Source organism: Cricetulus griseus, chromosome 5 (genome assembly GCF_003668045.3).
Source record: "Cricetulus griseus strain 17A/GY chromosome 5, alternate assembly CriGri-PICRH-1.0, whole genome shotgun sequence".
In the NCBI taxonomy this organism is placed as follows: Eukaryota; Metazoa; Chordata; class Mammalia; order Rodentia; family Cricetidae; genus Cricetulus; species Cricetulus griseus.
In genome coordinates this window covers 21,166,250-21,180,622 of record NC_048598.1, presented here as the reverse complement: position 1 = coordinate 21,180,622, position 14,373 = coordinate 21,166,250, and the positions used below count along the sequence as shown (strand labels likewise).

Here is a 14,373-nt window from a genome sequence, read left to right as displayed (position 1 = left end):
TTCTTCACAGCTTTAAATGCTCTCATGCTCTTATCAAACTTCATGTTTTCCATATCTTCCTCTTCCTTTTGTTTTGATTCCTTACTATAGATATGAATAAAAACAGGGAGTATGCTGTCTAAACGCGTTGATTAGAAGCTGTCTCCACTAAATGGAATATGAATGGGCTCTATCCCAATCCCCCATAGTCACTATTCCCTGAAACTTCTTGAGCCTGGCCTTCGCCATCTGTACGCAAATACATGGGCTTGGTGGGCAGGCAATTATATTCAATCCATGGTGGAAGTTTCCATTTCGGCTGAGAATAGTGAATTCTTTTTGTTCTCCTGTGAGATGAGAGAATACTGCTGTCTAGATAATATTTTCAAAGCTTAATTGCCTCCACATAGGTGGCTCTGCAGGCAGGTAGCTGGGACTCTTCACCTGCGGGCAGACATGGGAAAGAACACTGCATGTGAACAGAGTTCTGGATCTCTCATAGAAGACCCATCATCCCAACCCATAGCTCCTTCATTTACAGTCCTCCTGTTTACTTTTACCTTAGATAGATCATTCTAGAGGGAAATAAACTTATCTTTCTCCATGCCTTACAAACTGAGCTGTCTTACAATAAATTTGTAAGTGTTTCTATCACTAAGAAAATCATCTTCAGCATCCACTGTGGAATAATCCTTCTGTACACTGTGAATATGTATTACTCTCATTGGTTGATAAAGAACTGACTGGCCTATAGCTAGGCAGGAAGAGATTGAGTGGGAGAGCCAGACTAGGAGGATGCTGGAAAGAAGAAGGGTAGAGTCTGGAGTCACCAGCAGACACAGAGAGAAGCAAGATGGGCGTGCCATACTAAAAAAAGGTATCAAGCCACATGACAAAGCATAGATAAGAAATATGGGTTAATTTAAAATGTAAGAGTTAACTATTAACAAGCCTGAGCTATTGGCCGAACATTTTTAATTAATATTGAGTCTCTGTGATGGTTATCTGGGAACTGGCAGGTGGGAAAGAAACATTCACCAGCAAGCATTCTTATCTTTTCAATTGTTTTGCAGAAGAAAGGGAAACAGACAAGAAGGTGACTGTTTCTGCAAAGCACCAGTGGTGAAGAGACACGCCATGTATCTCATCACATTTGAGGTTTGGCAAGGAGGATGCAAAGCAGATGTGATACAGCCAGAGCAAGAAAATCTCCCTCCTCCAGTTACCTGCTCCTCCTCCTGTGCATAACACAAGCTGTAGATAGCCCTTCCCCTCACTCATTACTCTAGACAGAATCCTCCTGACTTTCTTTAATCAATCCAATCTAGAACCCTCCTCCCACTCTGTCTGTTCCAGGTCACCAATTTGGACTTCTAAAACACAGTTTTCATCTATTTCTTATATTTTTGGGTAACCTCAAGCAAAGCCCTGAAAAACCTGTCTAGGTACAGACACAAAGCTAAATGGCCTTGACATGTCTGGCAGGGAGTGAGGACTCTCCACCTGCAGGTAGACATGAGGGGCTGGCCGGGGCCTGTTTTAATACCAGGGACTGAAAATCCCAATGAAATGTGAACCTGAACAGGAGCCAGGAAAGAGATCGACAGTTAAGATGAGAGTCAGCCTTAACGGTTCTTACTGCTTTGGGGATCTGCACAGTGGAATAAAGTGTGTTTGCTGCATCATCTTCCAGACTCCTTTCCTATTAATAAACAAACACAATTAGTACCTAACATCTGAGTCACATACGCTAGACAAGGGAGACATGCAATCCAGAGAAAGCAAAATATATGTAAGAGAACATAGAAGAAAAAGAAGGTTCCGGGGTAGGCATAGAAATGCTCTTGCTAGTAACTGCTATAATAATGCCTATTAATCAGTTTTTTAAAGCCATTGCCTTTTATCCATATTTTATAAATTTTCTTTATTGCATTATTTTCTGTATTATGTTTCAATGAATTTCAAAATATATTGAGATATCTCTCATGAACTATGAGTCTCCCAAGGTGGCTAAAGGCTAATATGAAATTATAGTGTCAGTGTGGTAAACTGGCTTATCCAGTAGTTTGAGGTATCTTGGAGAAATAGTAAGGATGCCCAATGAACCTAAATAAAGCATTGCCAACAACAAAGACTCATGATTGGAGTTTATTTCCTGACCACGCAGGACAGTCTTGCAGTTTCTTTGGGTGTAACCTGACCAAGAGAAGGAGAAGATGCCAAAGTGATAAATTTTGACTTAGTAAGTTGAATAGGCTACAAAGCAGGCTAGTTTCCAACCTCCTGGGAGGAAGTAAAGACCGCCGTCGTAAACTGTAAAAAGGAAGAGGTGGTTCATGTAACTGCTCACATGAGTGTCACAGGTTTGGGGCAGAACTGCAAGGACATGAGTAAGGTGTGGGGGAGGCAGAGTGACTAAAGTTAGTTACACATGTTAATCCCCCTTCCTTTTTCCATGCTACCCAATCTTGTAGGGGATAGTCTCAAGTGAAGTAAGGAAAGCCTTGGCGAGAAGGTTCTGATCACAGAAAAAAAAAAATGGAAAAGGACTCACGTTAATATAAGGGATTGTGGCATATTCTGTATTCTCTTCCAAGGGACAGAAGTTGTCCACTCTCTCTGTGTCTTTCTTGGAGCCTGAAAACAGGTTGAGAGACTCAAAGTCTGCCTCTCTTACCACTCAGCATCTCCCCTGCCCCACCAAACCTGGGTGGTCTACTCAGGGGGACCAACCGAGCATCCTAGTCACTCTGAAACTGAAACACTTTCTAGGACAGGGAACTTTCAGTGTTAAAATGGAGACAATTCTGGACAAATCAGGATGAATTAACCACTCTGTCACTCCATTTCCCAATCTCCAAATCAAGGTGGCCAAACTGGGAATCAGAGGAGGTCAGGAATGTTTCCAGAATGCCTCTGACAAAGAAGAAGACTGTCTCAAAGTTTGCATTCATACCTTACTATTGCTGCAATTTTCCCTCCATAGCCTACTTTTGCTTCCACCATGGATAGCACCGGTAGGGGAGAGAGGAGACAAATGAGAGCTTTGGGACACAGTGTGGAGAGACAGAGAAAGGCTTATACAAGAGGAATCTGTCTAGCAACATTATTTGTAATAGCCAGATCTTGGAAACAGCCTAGATGCCCCTCAATTGAAGAATGGATAAAGAAAATGTGGTATATTTACACAATGGAGTACTACTCAGTGGTAAGAAACAATGACATCCTAAAATTCACAGGCAAATGGGCAGAACTATAAAAAACCATTCTAAGTGAGGTAACCCAAAACTAGAAAGACTAATATAGTATGCACTGACTCGTAAGTGGATACCAGACATAAAGCAAAATATACCCATCCTACAATCCAAAACCCCAGAGAAGCTTGAACCCTCTTCCAGAAACAGAATCAGATGCAGAAATCTGATCTGCACAAGTAACCATTGTGCCAAGCTCCTGGAATACAATCAAAGTAAGGGAGGAGCGATAATATGAACCAAGGAGTCAAGACCATGATGGGAAAACCCACAGAATCAGCTGACCCGAGCTAGTGAGTGATCACTGTCTCAGGTCTGACAAATGGGGAACCTGCATAAGACCGAACTAGACTCTCTTAATATAGGTGACAATGGTGCGACTGGGACAATATATGAGGCCACTGGCAGTGGGTCCATGACCTAACACTAATGTACAAACTGACTTAGTGGAGCCCATTCTATATGGAGAGATACCATGTCCAGCCTAGACACAGGGGTGTGGGGGTGCAGAGGAGCCTTGGTCCTGCCTCAACAAGATGATAGGACAGACTTAGTAAACTTCCTGTGGGAGGCCTTACCCTCTCCACGAAGCAGATGGGAGGAGGGGGGAGAGGAGGGAGAGGAGGAAAGGAGGGAGGGGGAACTGGGATTGGAATGCAAAAACCAAATTAATCAAAAAGAATTAATAATAAAAAAGACGAATGTGTCTAGCCTGAGGTGAAGAGGAAAGAGGAATCTTGATGCTGAATCTTGAGTAGAAGCGATAGGCTGGCTGGGGGCTCTGACAGGGATGAGGACAAGGAGGGCAGGGAGACCAGTGCCTGCTGGGCAGGAGCAGAATCAGCTATGTATGACCTGTGTCATCAGAAGGGCCACATCCTCCTGAAGGAAGGACAGGAGTAGGCACTAGAGAGGGACCCTGTCCTCAAGAGAGAAGGCAAGTGATACTCTCTCCAGTTTGGAGGTAAGGCATGCAGTTGCCTGTGCACTCCTGTTTGTGTATGTACACATATGTGTGTGTTCATATTCATGTGTGAAGAGGTACAGGTGTGTGTGCACGCGAGTGCATGCACAGGTGTGGGAAGGGTAGAGGTCAACTTTGGGTGTTGTTCCTCAGGTGTTGTCTCCCGTATTTTATGAGACAGGGTCTCTTGCTTGCTTGGAACTAAATAGTTAGGCTAGGATAGCTGGCGAGTATAAGCCCCAGGGTCCACCTATCTCCACCTCCCCAGGGCTGGGATTGCAAGTGCGTGCTTCCACATCTGGATTCTTTTTCAAATGTGAGCTCTGGGGTTTAAACTCAGGTCCTCACACTCTTATGGCAATCACTTTACTGAATGACCTCTCTCTAGCCGTTGATCATAAGCTTCTTAAGGGAAGAGACCATGGCCTCTTACATCTTTAACTCTAAATTTGCACACACACACACACACATTGATGTATTACATGAGGAATAAAAGGGAGAAAAAAATGAAGTAAAAAAACAAAAACAAAAACAAACCACACATGCTTTACCTTTTCCTTTCTCTGTCCGAACAGCAAAGGCAATAATCAGCGTGAGACTGAACACGATGGCCACTGGTAGAGTGTATAGGATGAACCTGGGTGAACTTTTGTCCAGGTTGGCAGTATCTTTAAGAGAAAACGAGGAGAGGCATGAGGAGCACGGATATGTGGTGGAGTCAGCTAGGGAAAAGGACCTAAATTCCAATTTCCTCCCAGCCTGCTGCTCTCCCTGAGGCCTCTCTCTAGTTGATCAGAGCCTGTATTCATAGGGACTTGGCAGCTAAAGAAGATATATTTCTCCAACCAGAGGCTCCCGGGAAGAGAAGACTGGCACCTTCACAAAGATTCCGGGCAAGGACGGGGTTCGAGGAACTGTGGCTGATGGGATTCCTGGCCATGCAAATTAAGGTCTTTTCTTTCTCTCCCAATTTCCAAGAGATGGGGAGGATGGCACCATCATGAAGCTCATGGGCTCCCTGCCCGATGGCTTTCCAGCTGTAAGTCACATTGTCTCCTTCCTCTTCCACGGAGCATGTCAGTTTTGTTGTGCAGCTGCCATTCTTGCTGGGTTGCTCATCCGTGGTGACTTTTGGTGCTGACAGAGTCTCTGTAAAAGACATAGCACAACAGAGGAGGGAAGTTAGTCCCCGAGCTCAGCTTCCCTAGGAAGTCCAAGAAGGGTAAGGAAGCAACAGTTCGGAGTGGAATGTCTAATTCTTATCTGAGAAAGAGACCTCTTAAGTCTGCTTGGCCCGGGGGGTTATAGAGCAAGAATACGAACAGCAGCGATTACAGCAGAAATAATCATGCAACAACAACGTAGAGACATTCACTAAGCCTAGCTGCTGGGCAAGCACTGTGCTTACTTGTATTTTAGATGTTATCTGATCTTTAGACAGAGGCTTACTATTGCTTGTCCTCAGACTTCCTTGAACACACTTTCCTTTCTCCTCTCCAGGAGAAAATAATACTGCAGTAATACTGCTTGCTACCTTGTGCCCAGTCCTTTATGTTTAGAGGATCAGCAAATGGTTTGTTGGTGAGATTGTGAGAGTCTGGCATTTGTTATCTATCCTAGAGCTTGGTCCATTAAATGTTTCTGTTCAGATACCCTTTTCCTTTTCATCCTTTCCCCAGCTAGATTGTCTGATTTTTGTTCCCTTCTACAGTGTCTCTATGGAACATAAGCCTGGATCAAGGTGCATTGCCCCCCTCATGCAAGTAAGTCTTATGTCCCATCTCCTGGTTTCTCTGATACTGTAGTGCAGTGCACAAGACAAGTAACTCTTCTGGTAGAGAGCTGAGTGATTGTTTTGCAAGTTTAACTTCATTGAGTGGTTTCTCTTTCCTCCCTCCCTCTCTACCTTTCTGTTGCCTTTCTAGCCCAAGCAATTCTCCTGTCCCAACCTCCAGAGTAGCTACAACTACATGCATAACATAGCTGGTTGTTATCTTAGTTCTGATTTTTGGCTCTATTTCTCAGTTGCTTAGAGTTTGTAGGGGAAGGAATGTAATTAATTTGTATCTAATGATCTTCTTAAGGTGGGCACCGTTGTCCTACTTACATACACGGAAACTAAGACTTAAAGTAACATGGCTAAGGCCATGTACATTAGCTTCAGTCTGTGTGATAACCACTTTTTTGGTCATTTTTGTTTTGATTTTGAGACAGGGCTTTTCTGTGTAGCTCTGGCTGTCCTAGAACTCATTCTGCAGAACTGGCTGTTCTGGAACTTAGAGATCTGCCTGCCTCTGCCTCCCAAATCCTGGTACTAAAGACATGCTCCACCACTGTCCAGCTGATAGCCACTTCTTACGTTGCCCATCATCTACAGCGCACAGCCTCTTACAGAATCTCAAAGTAAGCAGAGACCTTGTGGGTCAGTCTGCTCCCTGATCCTTGTTGTGTGATTACCAAAACTTAACTTGGACATTCACTGCATTGGGATGTCCACTGCGTCCGTATGCCTGCCATCCGCTATCCACTGCGTCCGTATGCCTGCCATCCGCTATCCACTGCGTCCGTATGCCTGCCATCCACTATCCACTGCGCCCGTATGCCTGCCATCCGCTATCCACTGCGTCCGTATGCCTGCCATCCGCTATCCACTGCGCCCATATGCCTGCCATCTGCTATCCACTGCGTCCATATGCCTGCCATCCGCTATCCACTGCGCCCGTATGCCTGCCATCCGCTATCCACTGCGTCCATATGCCTGCCATCCACTATTAGAACTGAGCCTGCTCACCATAGACATACAGCACATACTCCTGGGTGAAGGGAGACTGAAGTGATGTACTGTGAATCTCTGCACGGTAGACACCCGAGTCATTCTTCTTCAGCTGGCTGAGTTTCATGGAGTAGCTTCCATCTGGGAAGAGTATTTTTTCTTTCTTAGGATTTTGGAGCACTTTGGCATTGTCCTTATTTACGATGGCAACAGTGAATGTATTGAAGGTCCATATAACAGTGTCAATCTGTTTTTCTGGGAAACTCACAGTGAAGGTCACAGATCCACCAAGGGCACCAACCACTTCCTTCAGAGGTCCAGAAGTTGCTGTCACTGCAGACACAGAAAACCGTAATGTAAGCTCTTGCCACAAATTACCACATTCTTTGGGTCCTTGGAAGACCTTGAGGAATATCTCTAAGTTTAATACAAGCAGAACTCCGCCTACACAAAAGCATTGAGATTAGAACCTTCTGTCTGCAAAGTCATCTACCACCACCACACCACATTCTCAGAGACTCCCAGCTGAGTAGACCAAGCTCTATGGTAAACTTGAAAGCCTGGCTCCATCCTCAACAGGTTCCAATTAAAAGTATTTGCTTTTTAGATTTTTAAATTTGATTTTATGTGTCTAAGTGTTCTGTCTGTGTGTGTGTATGTATACCATCTGCATGCCAAAGTCAGAAGAGGGCATTAGATACCCTGGAACTGCAGTTAACAGGTGGTTGTGAGCCACCATGTGGGTGCTGAGAATCAAACTCAAGTTCTCTGCAAGTGCAACAAATTGCTCTCAACTCCTGAGCCGTCTCTCCAGCCCCACAGTCTTGAATTCTTATCTTCCTGCCTCCACCCCTGAAGTGCCACCCTCCCCAGACTACTGTTCCAATTTAAAGAGTATCTTCAGGATGGAAAAGGAGGTTAGCTGGAAAAACAAACAAACAAACAAACAAACAAACAAACAAAAAACCCCAGCTCCCTCCATTTCTTAAACAATGGGCTAAGGAACAAAGAGCAGTGTTGGTAAATTCTAGCCGGTTTAGTTCTGTTATCCCAGTGACTAGAGGTGGCATCTAGAAACTAGAGACATTAACAAATTGTTCAAAGCGAAACTTTTTATTGTGCTGTTTTTACCACCTCCAGGTGTGACTCTGCAGTTTGCTCTTATCTAAGCAGATCATGTTTGCTATGCTGGGCCTTTTTTAGGAGCTAAAGACAGAATTGAGGACTTGGGCAAGATGGTCATAATTCTTGCACTTACAAAGTTGCGAGAAATCAACAATTAAGCAGCTACGTGCTACCAGAAGGGAACTAGTGAGTGCAGTGAGGGGTCCATGGGAGGGCTTAACCTGACCCGTGGAAACAGAAGAATCTAGAGTCTGGACTCACAAGTCTGCCCAGCCTTTTGACATAGCACCATGACAGCCATCTGAATAATCTGCCCGTGAGAACCGCATAGTAGAGTTACTAGAACAATCACATAATGTTTTAAGTATGTTTCCAATTTTGTACTGGTCCACATTCCTGGTTTTCTTGAGCTAATATGTAGCCCTCGGGCTATAGGCTTCGCGTGTTTGCTAGAGAATGCATGACTGCCAATTCCTTCCTGAAGGTCTGGGTCCCGTGGGACTCAGCCACCTGCCTCTGATGCCACAGTTCCAGCAGGGAACAGCATAGCTTATTTCTTCTGCGACCATTTCACCTCACATTCCGTAGCAGCCAAGTGGATTGGGTAAGTCTGCTAGAACTCAGCTTAAGTGATATTCTCCTCTGGCACAGTGATTTCCTTAGAGTTGTTACATGTCCTAGAAGTTGTCACACGACCTGAGAGAAGCCTGGGCTTTAGCTCTAAGGCGAAGATAATGATCTAAGGCTGTGGAAAACACAAAATTCACCTGTTGTCAATGGATAAGTATCCAGGTCTCTTCTCTTTCCTGATCCTCAGTGTGTGTGTGTGTGTGTGTGTGTGTGTGTGTGTGTGTACACGCACATTCACATACTTTATATATGTATGTGTGTGTGTGGGGGGGGGGCATGCCATGGTGTGCCATGTAGAAGCCAGAGAACAACTATGAAGTCTGACCTCTCCTTTCTGGGGTTTGAACTCAGATCGACAGACTTGCATGACAAGTGCCTTTACCTGCCAGGCCATATTGTTGGCCCCTTGGTTCAGTTTTGATTTTATGCTATTTTTGTGCTTCAGCTTCTCTGTCTATCTGAAAAGAATCTTATTCAAAACCTTGTTCAAAGCCATACCTCTGGAATATCTCCTCATATGTGTTCCTTTATTTTAACTTTAACTTTTCAAGAAAGAAATATCCCTACCTGGTGGTGACTGGACATGTCTCTTTTTTTGTGTGAATTAGCCAACGTCTAGTCTACAAGCATTATGTCGGAGATTACCCTGTGCCACAGAAGGATATGATGACCTCTCTTCCTACCAGAATGCTGCAGGATGAAAAAGGAATCTGTCTTCAGTGGGAGTCAGGGGACCCAGGATCCACTCTGGCTCCTCCACAGTCGTAATTCTAGAGACAAACACTTGGTATCTGTAAGCCAGTCTGATGGGCTTATCTTTGTTGGTCTTCTGAACAAGTCCAGGGGACAAGAGCTAACACATTGCAGTTTATAAATGAGGGTACTAGGGCTCATTGACTCTTCTAAGACCACAAAAATGTCAGTGGTGTGGCTCAGTGGTAGCTATCTTTGTGGATGCACATGAGGCCCGAGTGTGAACCCCAGTTTGAGAGAGGGGGGAGGGGCAGAGATCCTTCATCTCAGAGGCCTGTGTTTTGATTTTTCTTTTATTTTTAATTTACCATTTTGAGTTTCAGTTCTCTGATACCTTACTTAAAGAAAAACACCTTCAGGTCCTAGGAATGTGGGGAAGTTGAAGAGTGAATGCAGATCTGAAAGAAGCTGATTTGACAGATGCAGACAGCCTGGCAGCCAAGGCTTCCCATTTTTCAAGTTTCACTAGTGAAATATGGGAGAAAATAGTTCACAAAACTCAGCAGTAACTCTGGAGTTCAGGCAACACATTGTACATCTCCCAGGCAGCCTGCTCCCACCCTGGAGCGGTGGGCGGCGCTAGACCAGGAGACTGCCCGCCTTCTGCCTTTCTGTCTTTGGTGTCGGGAGTACCATCATCTCTGAGATACATTTCAGAGCAGAATGAGACAACATCTCCTCCCTCATGTCAGTGCCCTTTCTTCTTTTCACTTCTCCCTCTTGTTACATTCTCCAAAAAGGCCAGTAGAAAAGTAGGAATATGAAACCACAAGATACAGTTACCACCCCAGGAAGGCAAGCCAGGCAAGCGTCACCCCAGGACATGGCATCCATACCCAAAGAGTCTGGGATATTATGGAGGAAATTCCACCCAATCCCCCTCCCCCATCTCTCTCCAAACCCTGCTGCATCTCAGAAAACCCGCCAAATGATGACTCCTCACCCAGAGATGCTCAAAACCACTTCCACAGGGTATTTAAACTGCCCCCTGAAAATAGACTCATGGTTTTCTGGTCTCTTTTTCTTCCCCCGTTTCCTCTCTGGAGGACTGAAAGGCAATCTGAGAGTGTTGTATCCATTAAATGTGAGATTTTTCTAATTCGGTTTGATTTGGTCTGATTTGGATTGCTGCATGGGCAGAGAGGCTTATCAGGATGTAGAAACTTTTCAGAAAACACAGGGGAGAGGCCTGGCAAAGCTCCACTGCCTGTCAGCGAATGCTACAAATGCATCACCACATCGGACCATCTTCTTCATGGAAGTCAAGAACAGAGCATCTCAGAACTGGGAGGACGCTTCAGGAGGGTCTGATTCCATTCCGTTTCTCAGATGAGAAGACCGGTTTCTAGAGGGAGGCCTGGAACCAAGGTGCTAAAGGCAAGATTTCCCCTGTACCTCTCGTTACAGTTGGAGTCTCAAAAATCTCCATCTTTCTGGGGAGCTCAGGGGGAGGCACAAAGAACAGAGGGCCAAGACTTGGAGCTTCTTCATTGCCATTGAGGCTTCAACTACAGGTAGAATCATTTATGTGTTTGTTCTGTTAGTAAGTGAAGAACACTGCTCCCATAGCGGGGCCGGGGGGGGGGGGCACCCAAAAAATCCAAAACAACAACAACAAAAACCTAAACAACCAAACAAAAAAATGAGTGGTTTGAAATGGGTGGCCCTTTCGCTAGCTTCTTTTGTAATGTCCCTGAAAATTGCATTGTAAGTCAATACCACGGGGTACACGCACAACAGAACTCACTCTTTCCCACTGTCACGCTCTTTGTCTGGCACATCCAGCCTGCTGCGTTTGCATCGAAGTCCATCACCACTCTGCCTCTTGTTTGTTTCCCACCCCCTTCTCGGTGTTTCTTCTGCTTCTTTGCAGCGGTCCTCCACACCCCTCACTCATCTTTGTTTTCCTTAAAACCACTGCATGACTTGGTCATTGCAAAACACTCAGAGGAACAGACTGCTGTCCTCCTTATCCTGATGAGAACATCAAGGCTTCGAGAGTTAGCCTCATGGCTCCTGTCAAATTGTCCAGAGCGGCATCCCATTGGTATAGCCAAGCCCCCAAAACAGTGCTATGTGTTTGCTGAGGGTTGTTACAATCCCTATCTTGGGCTCCTGTACCTAGAGAAGGAAGAAATCCCATCTGGCTCTCGCTATGGGAGACTCAGTTCAAATGCATTTTTACTGAACACCTTTCCAGTGTTGTTATTGTTATTGTTTAGTGTGCTGGAGATAGCGCCAGCTGTGGAAACTCTTCCTCAGAGAGAGAGAGAGAGAGAGAGAGAGAGAGAGAGAGAGGCAGAGACAGAGACAGAGACAGAGAGAGAGGAGAACCCTCATGATGGTACCCCTTTTGTCAGAGAACACTGAGTATAGTAAAATTAGGAACTTAAATGGCAATTATTATTTAATTAGTTTGCTTTTGCTATCTCACTTTAAAACATCACAGTAACTCTGCAAGTTAATTCATTATGCACAGAGAGGGAAAGTTCAAAGGACCAAGATGTTCGCTCACAGCAATCCAGTACAAAGTTAAACTAGAAAACTTGTTTCCAGGGTCTGTCCTGCTTCCACTGCTCTGCCTTTTGGACATTCTAGGACAATCTCCGACTCTTTTCAGCCATGGGAGATGTAATACCAGACTGTCCACAGCCTACTGGAGTAGAGTATCAGGGACTCAGGTTACATACCCAACATGCTACGCACTATGCATTTCTCCCAGGTGAGCACCTGGGCTTTTTGAAGCTCTGCCATGCCCTCCCCCATCTCCTTTTCAAATTCTAATTCTGATCACCATTTCCGTTCAGGTAGTAATTTTAGAATCAAGAGTGTTTTAGGGCAATCTACTTAGGGCCAGGTGCTTCCTAGCAAGCTTTGATGAATTCAAGGAGGAGCGACAGTCTGTAGAGTCACTTAGCATGGTTTGGTATGAGAAGGAAAAGACTGAAAAGGTTGTGTGGTTTGGGAGCAAGTTATTTCAGGTAGGTTTATTGTGAACAGATATGACAGTTATGAAAGCCCCTCAGAGAGAGAGAAAGAGGGAGAGAGAGAGACAGACAGAGACAGACAGAGAGGGAGAGGGAGGGAGGGAGAGAAAGAGAGAGGGAGAGAGAGAGAGAGAGAGAGAGAGCACCCTCATGGTGGTACCCCACGTGTCAGAGAACATTGAGTATAGTAAAATCTTTCATTACCATCATGCTAATGACAGGGTCATAAGACCTCCAGTCCTTCACACGAGTGAACATAGAGTACCTATAATTAATTAATTTTCTAAGTAGGGGCAGATTGGATTGCTTGGGTTAAGAGAAAATAAATTCAAATGATTGCTTCCATTGATCTCACTCTTATACACCATCATTTAGAAACATATTAATTAAAATGTTTATGAATAAATACATAGCTGTATAACTTTACTTCTAATGTTGTTCTCAAAAGGAGGGAAGGCTAAAAGAGCGAGACCCTGAAGCCCAGGATAGCAATGGCATTGTCCATTTAAGTCATGACAGATCTGAATCAGAACACAGGTCTCTAAAACCCAGCCCCAGTTACTTCAGTCTCTTCTTCCCAGTCAGAAGGGACTTAGTTCCAACAGCTGTCTCTTTTCTTCTCTTTCCAGTGATCAGTGGTTTATTAGAAAGCAGTGCTAAAAGATGTGGAGGCTCCAGAGTGGACCAGGGAGCCTGGGATTACACCTCCAGATGAGGAGGTGAGGAGAATGGGCCAAGATAGGGTTAGACTCACCTGGGAGCTGACAGAGGACAGAGGTAAAGATGATGAATGTGGAGAAACCAGCCATATCGTTTCCAGCTTGTCAGTCAGTCAGAGGAAGAAAACGCAAGCTGACACATCTGGCTCTTCTATCCCTCAGCTGGGATTTAAATCAGGTAGGAGGAGTCACGTTAGAATGCCTCGTCTCATCTTCTGTCGCAGCACTAGGATTTCCAAAAGGAAGGGAAAAATGATTGACAAGGCTCTTATTTTCTATTACAGGTAAGGAATCACACACTTTGTAGGAATTTTTAAATAGAAATGGTTTGCCTTTTTTATTTTACCTGTTACTACTTTTTGCGAAGTTGTTTTCTTTCTTTCTATTTATTCTTTGTGTCTTTCACATCAAGCATCTTCATCCCATCCATTGCCCCGTCCCTTTATATCCATCTTCTGCTCTTGCAACCCCCCAATAAAAATAAAATAAAATTTAAGAGAAAAAAGAGAGAAAAAAAGGAAAGAGAAGGGAAAATCAATCTCGTCATGGAAGCTGCCGTGTGACACAGTGAGTCACACAGCACCCCCTTTCCCACATCTCTTTACTTGCAAGTGTTCCTTGCAAAGAGTCATTGGTCTGGTTAGAGACCTTCAGTTTCTGTTATCCTATCGATGCTGGACCCTCACTGGAACTCCTCTTGGTTATCCTGCTGTTGCCCTGTGTTGTGAAAATCGGGTCCCTTCACCTGCTCCACCGAATTGCGTATGTTACCCGTTTTTTCTAACAGGTTCAGAAACAGGAAATAGGTTAGATGGGGGTAGGGAAGGCAGAAAAAAAGAATAGTATTTAGTAAGTGTTTCTAAATGCCAGTCACTGTGCTGAGAGTACATGTCGTCTTATTTATTCTTCCAATAAACCCTGTGAATGAAATTCTACCATGCAGCCTGTTTTTATAGTTGAGAAGTTGTAGCTTATGACTTATGACAACAATATCAAAGACTTCTTTTAGAACTGGAGAGATGGCTTACTGATTCACAGCTCTTGTTACTCTTCCAGAGGATCAGAGTTCTAATCCCAGCACTGAAAGAGGTACATTCAGGGATCTGACACTTCCTGTGGCCTCAGAGAGCACTTGCACACATGGCAGACTCACGTACAGAGACATACACATATGCATAAATAACAATAA

At 44.5% G+C, this 14,373-nt stretch overlaps 1 protein-coding gene across 1 annotated transcript; it reads right to left on the bottom strand.

Moving 5' to 3' along the window:
• Positions 1–351: 351 nt before the first annotated feature.
• Slamf7 (SLAM family member 7) lies at positions 352–13,274 on the bottom strand. The gene is made up of 7 exons (XM_027418969.2): positions 13,220–13,274; positions 6,989–7,303; positions 5,074–5,346; positions 4,749–4,865; positions 2,534–2,616; positions 1,619–1,681; positions 352–423 (listed from the first exon to the last, which is right to left on the bottom strand). The coding sequence occupies exons 1-7, from the start codon at positions 13,272–13,274 to the stop codon at positions 352–354; spliced, it is 978 nt and encodes a 325-aa protein (XP_027274770.1).
• Positions 13,275–14,373: the final 1,099 nt, after the last annotated feature.

What these genes read in the sequence shown, in the direction of transcription:
- Slamf7 (XM_027418969.2), bottom strand. Translation starts at nt 13,274, where the DNA reads ATGGCTGGTTTCTCCACATTCATCATCTTTACCTCTGTCCTCTGTCAG. An exon ending in TGCCCGGAATCTTTGTGAAG is followed by an intron (nt 4,866 to 5,073) that starts GTGCCAGTCTTC and finishes TTTCTCTTAAAG; the next exon opens with ATACTGCCAACCTGGACAAA. An exon ending in CCACAATCCCTTATATTAAC is followed by an intron (nt 1,682 to 2,533) that starts GTGAGTCCTTTT and finishes GTTTATTAATAG; the next exon opens with GAAAGGAGTCTGGAAGATGA.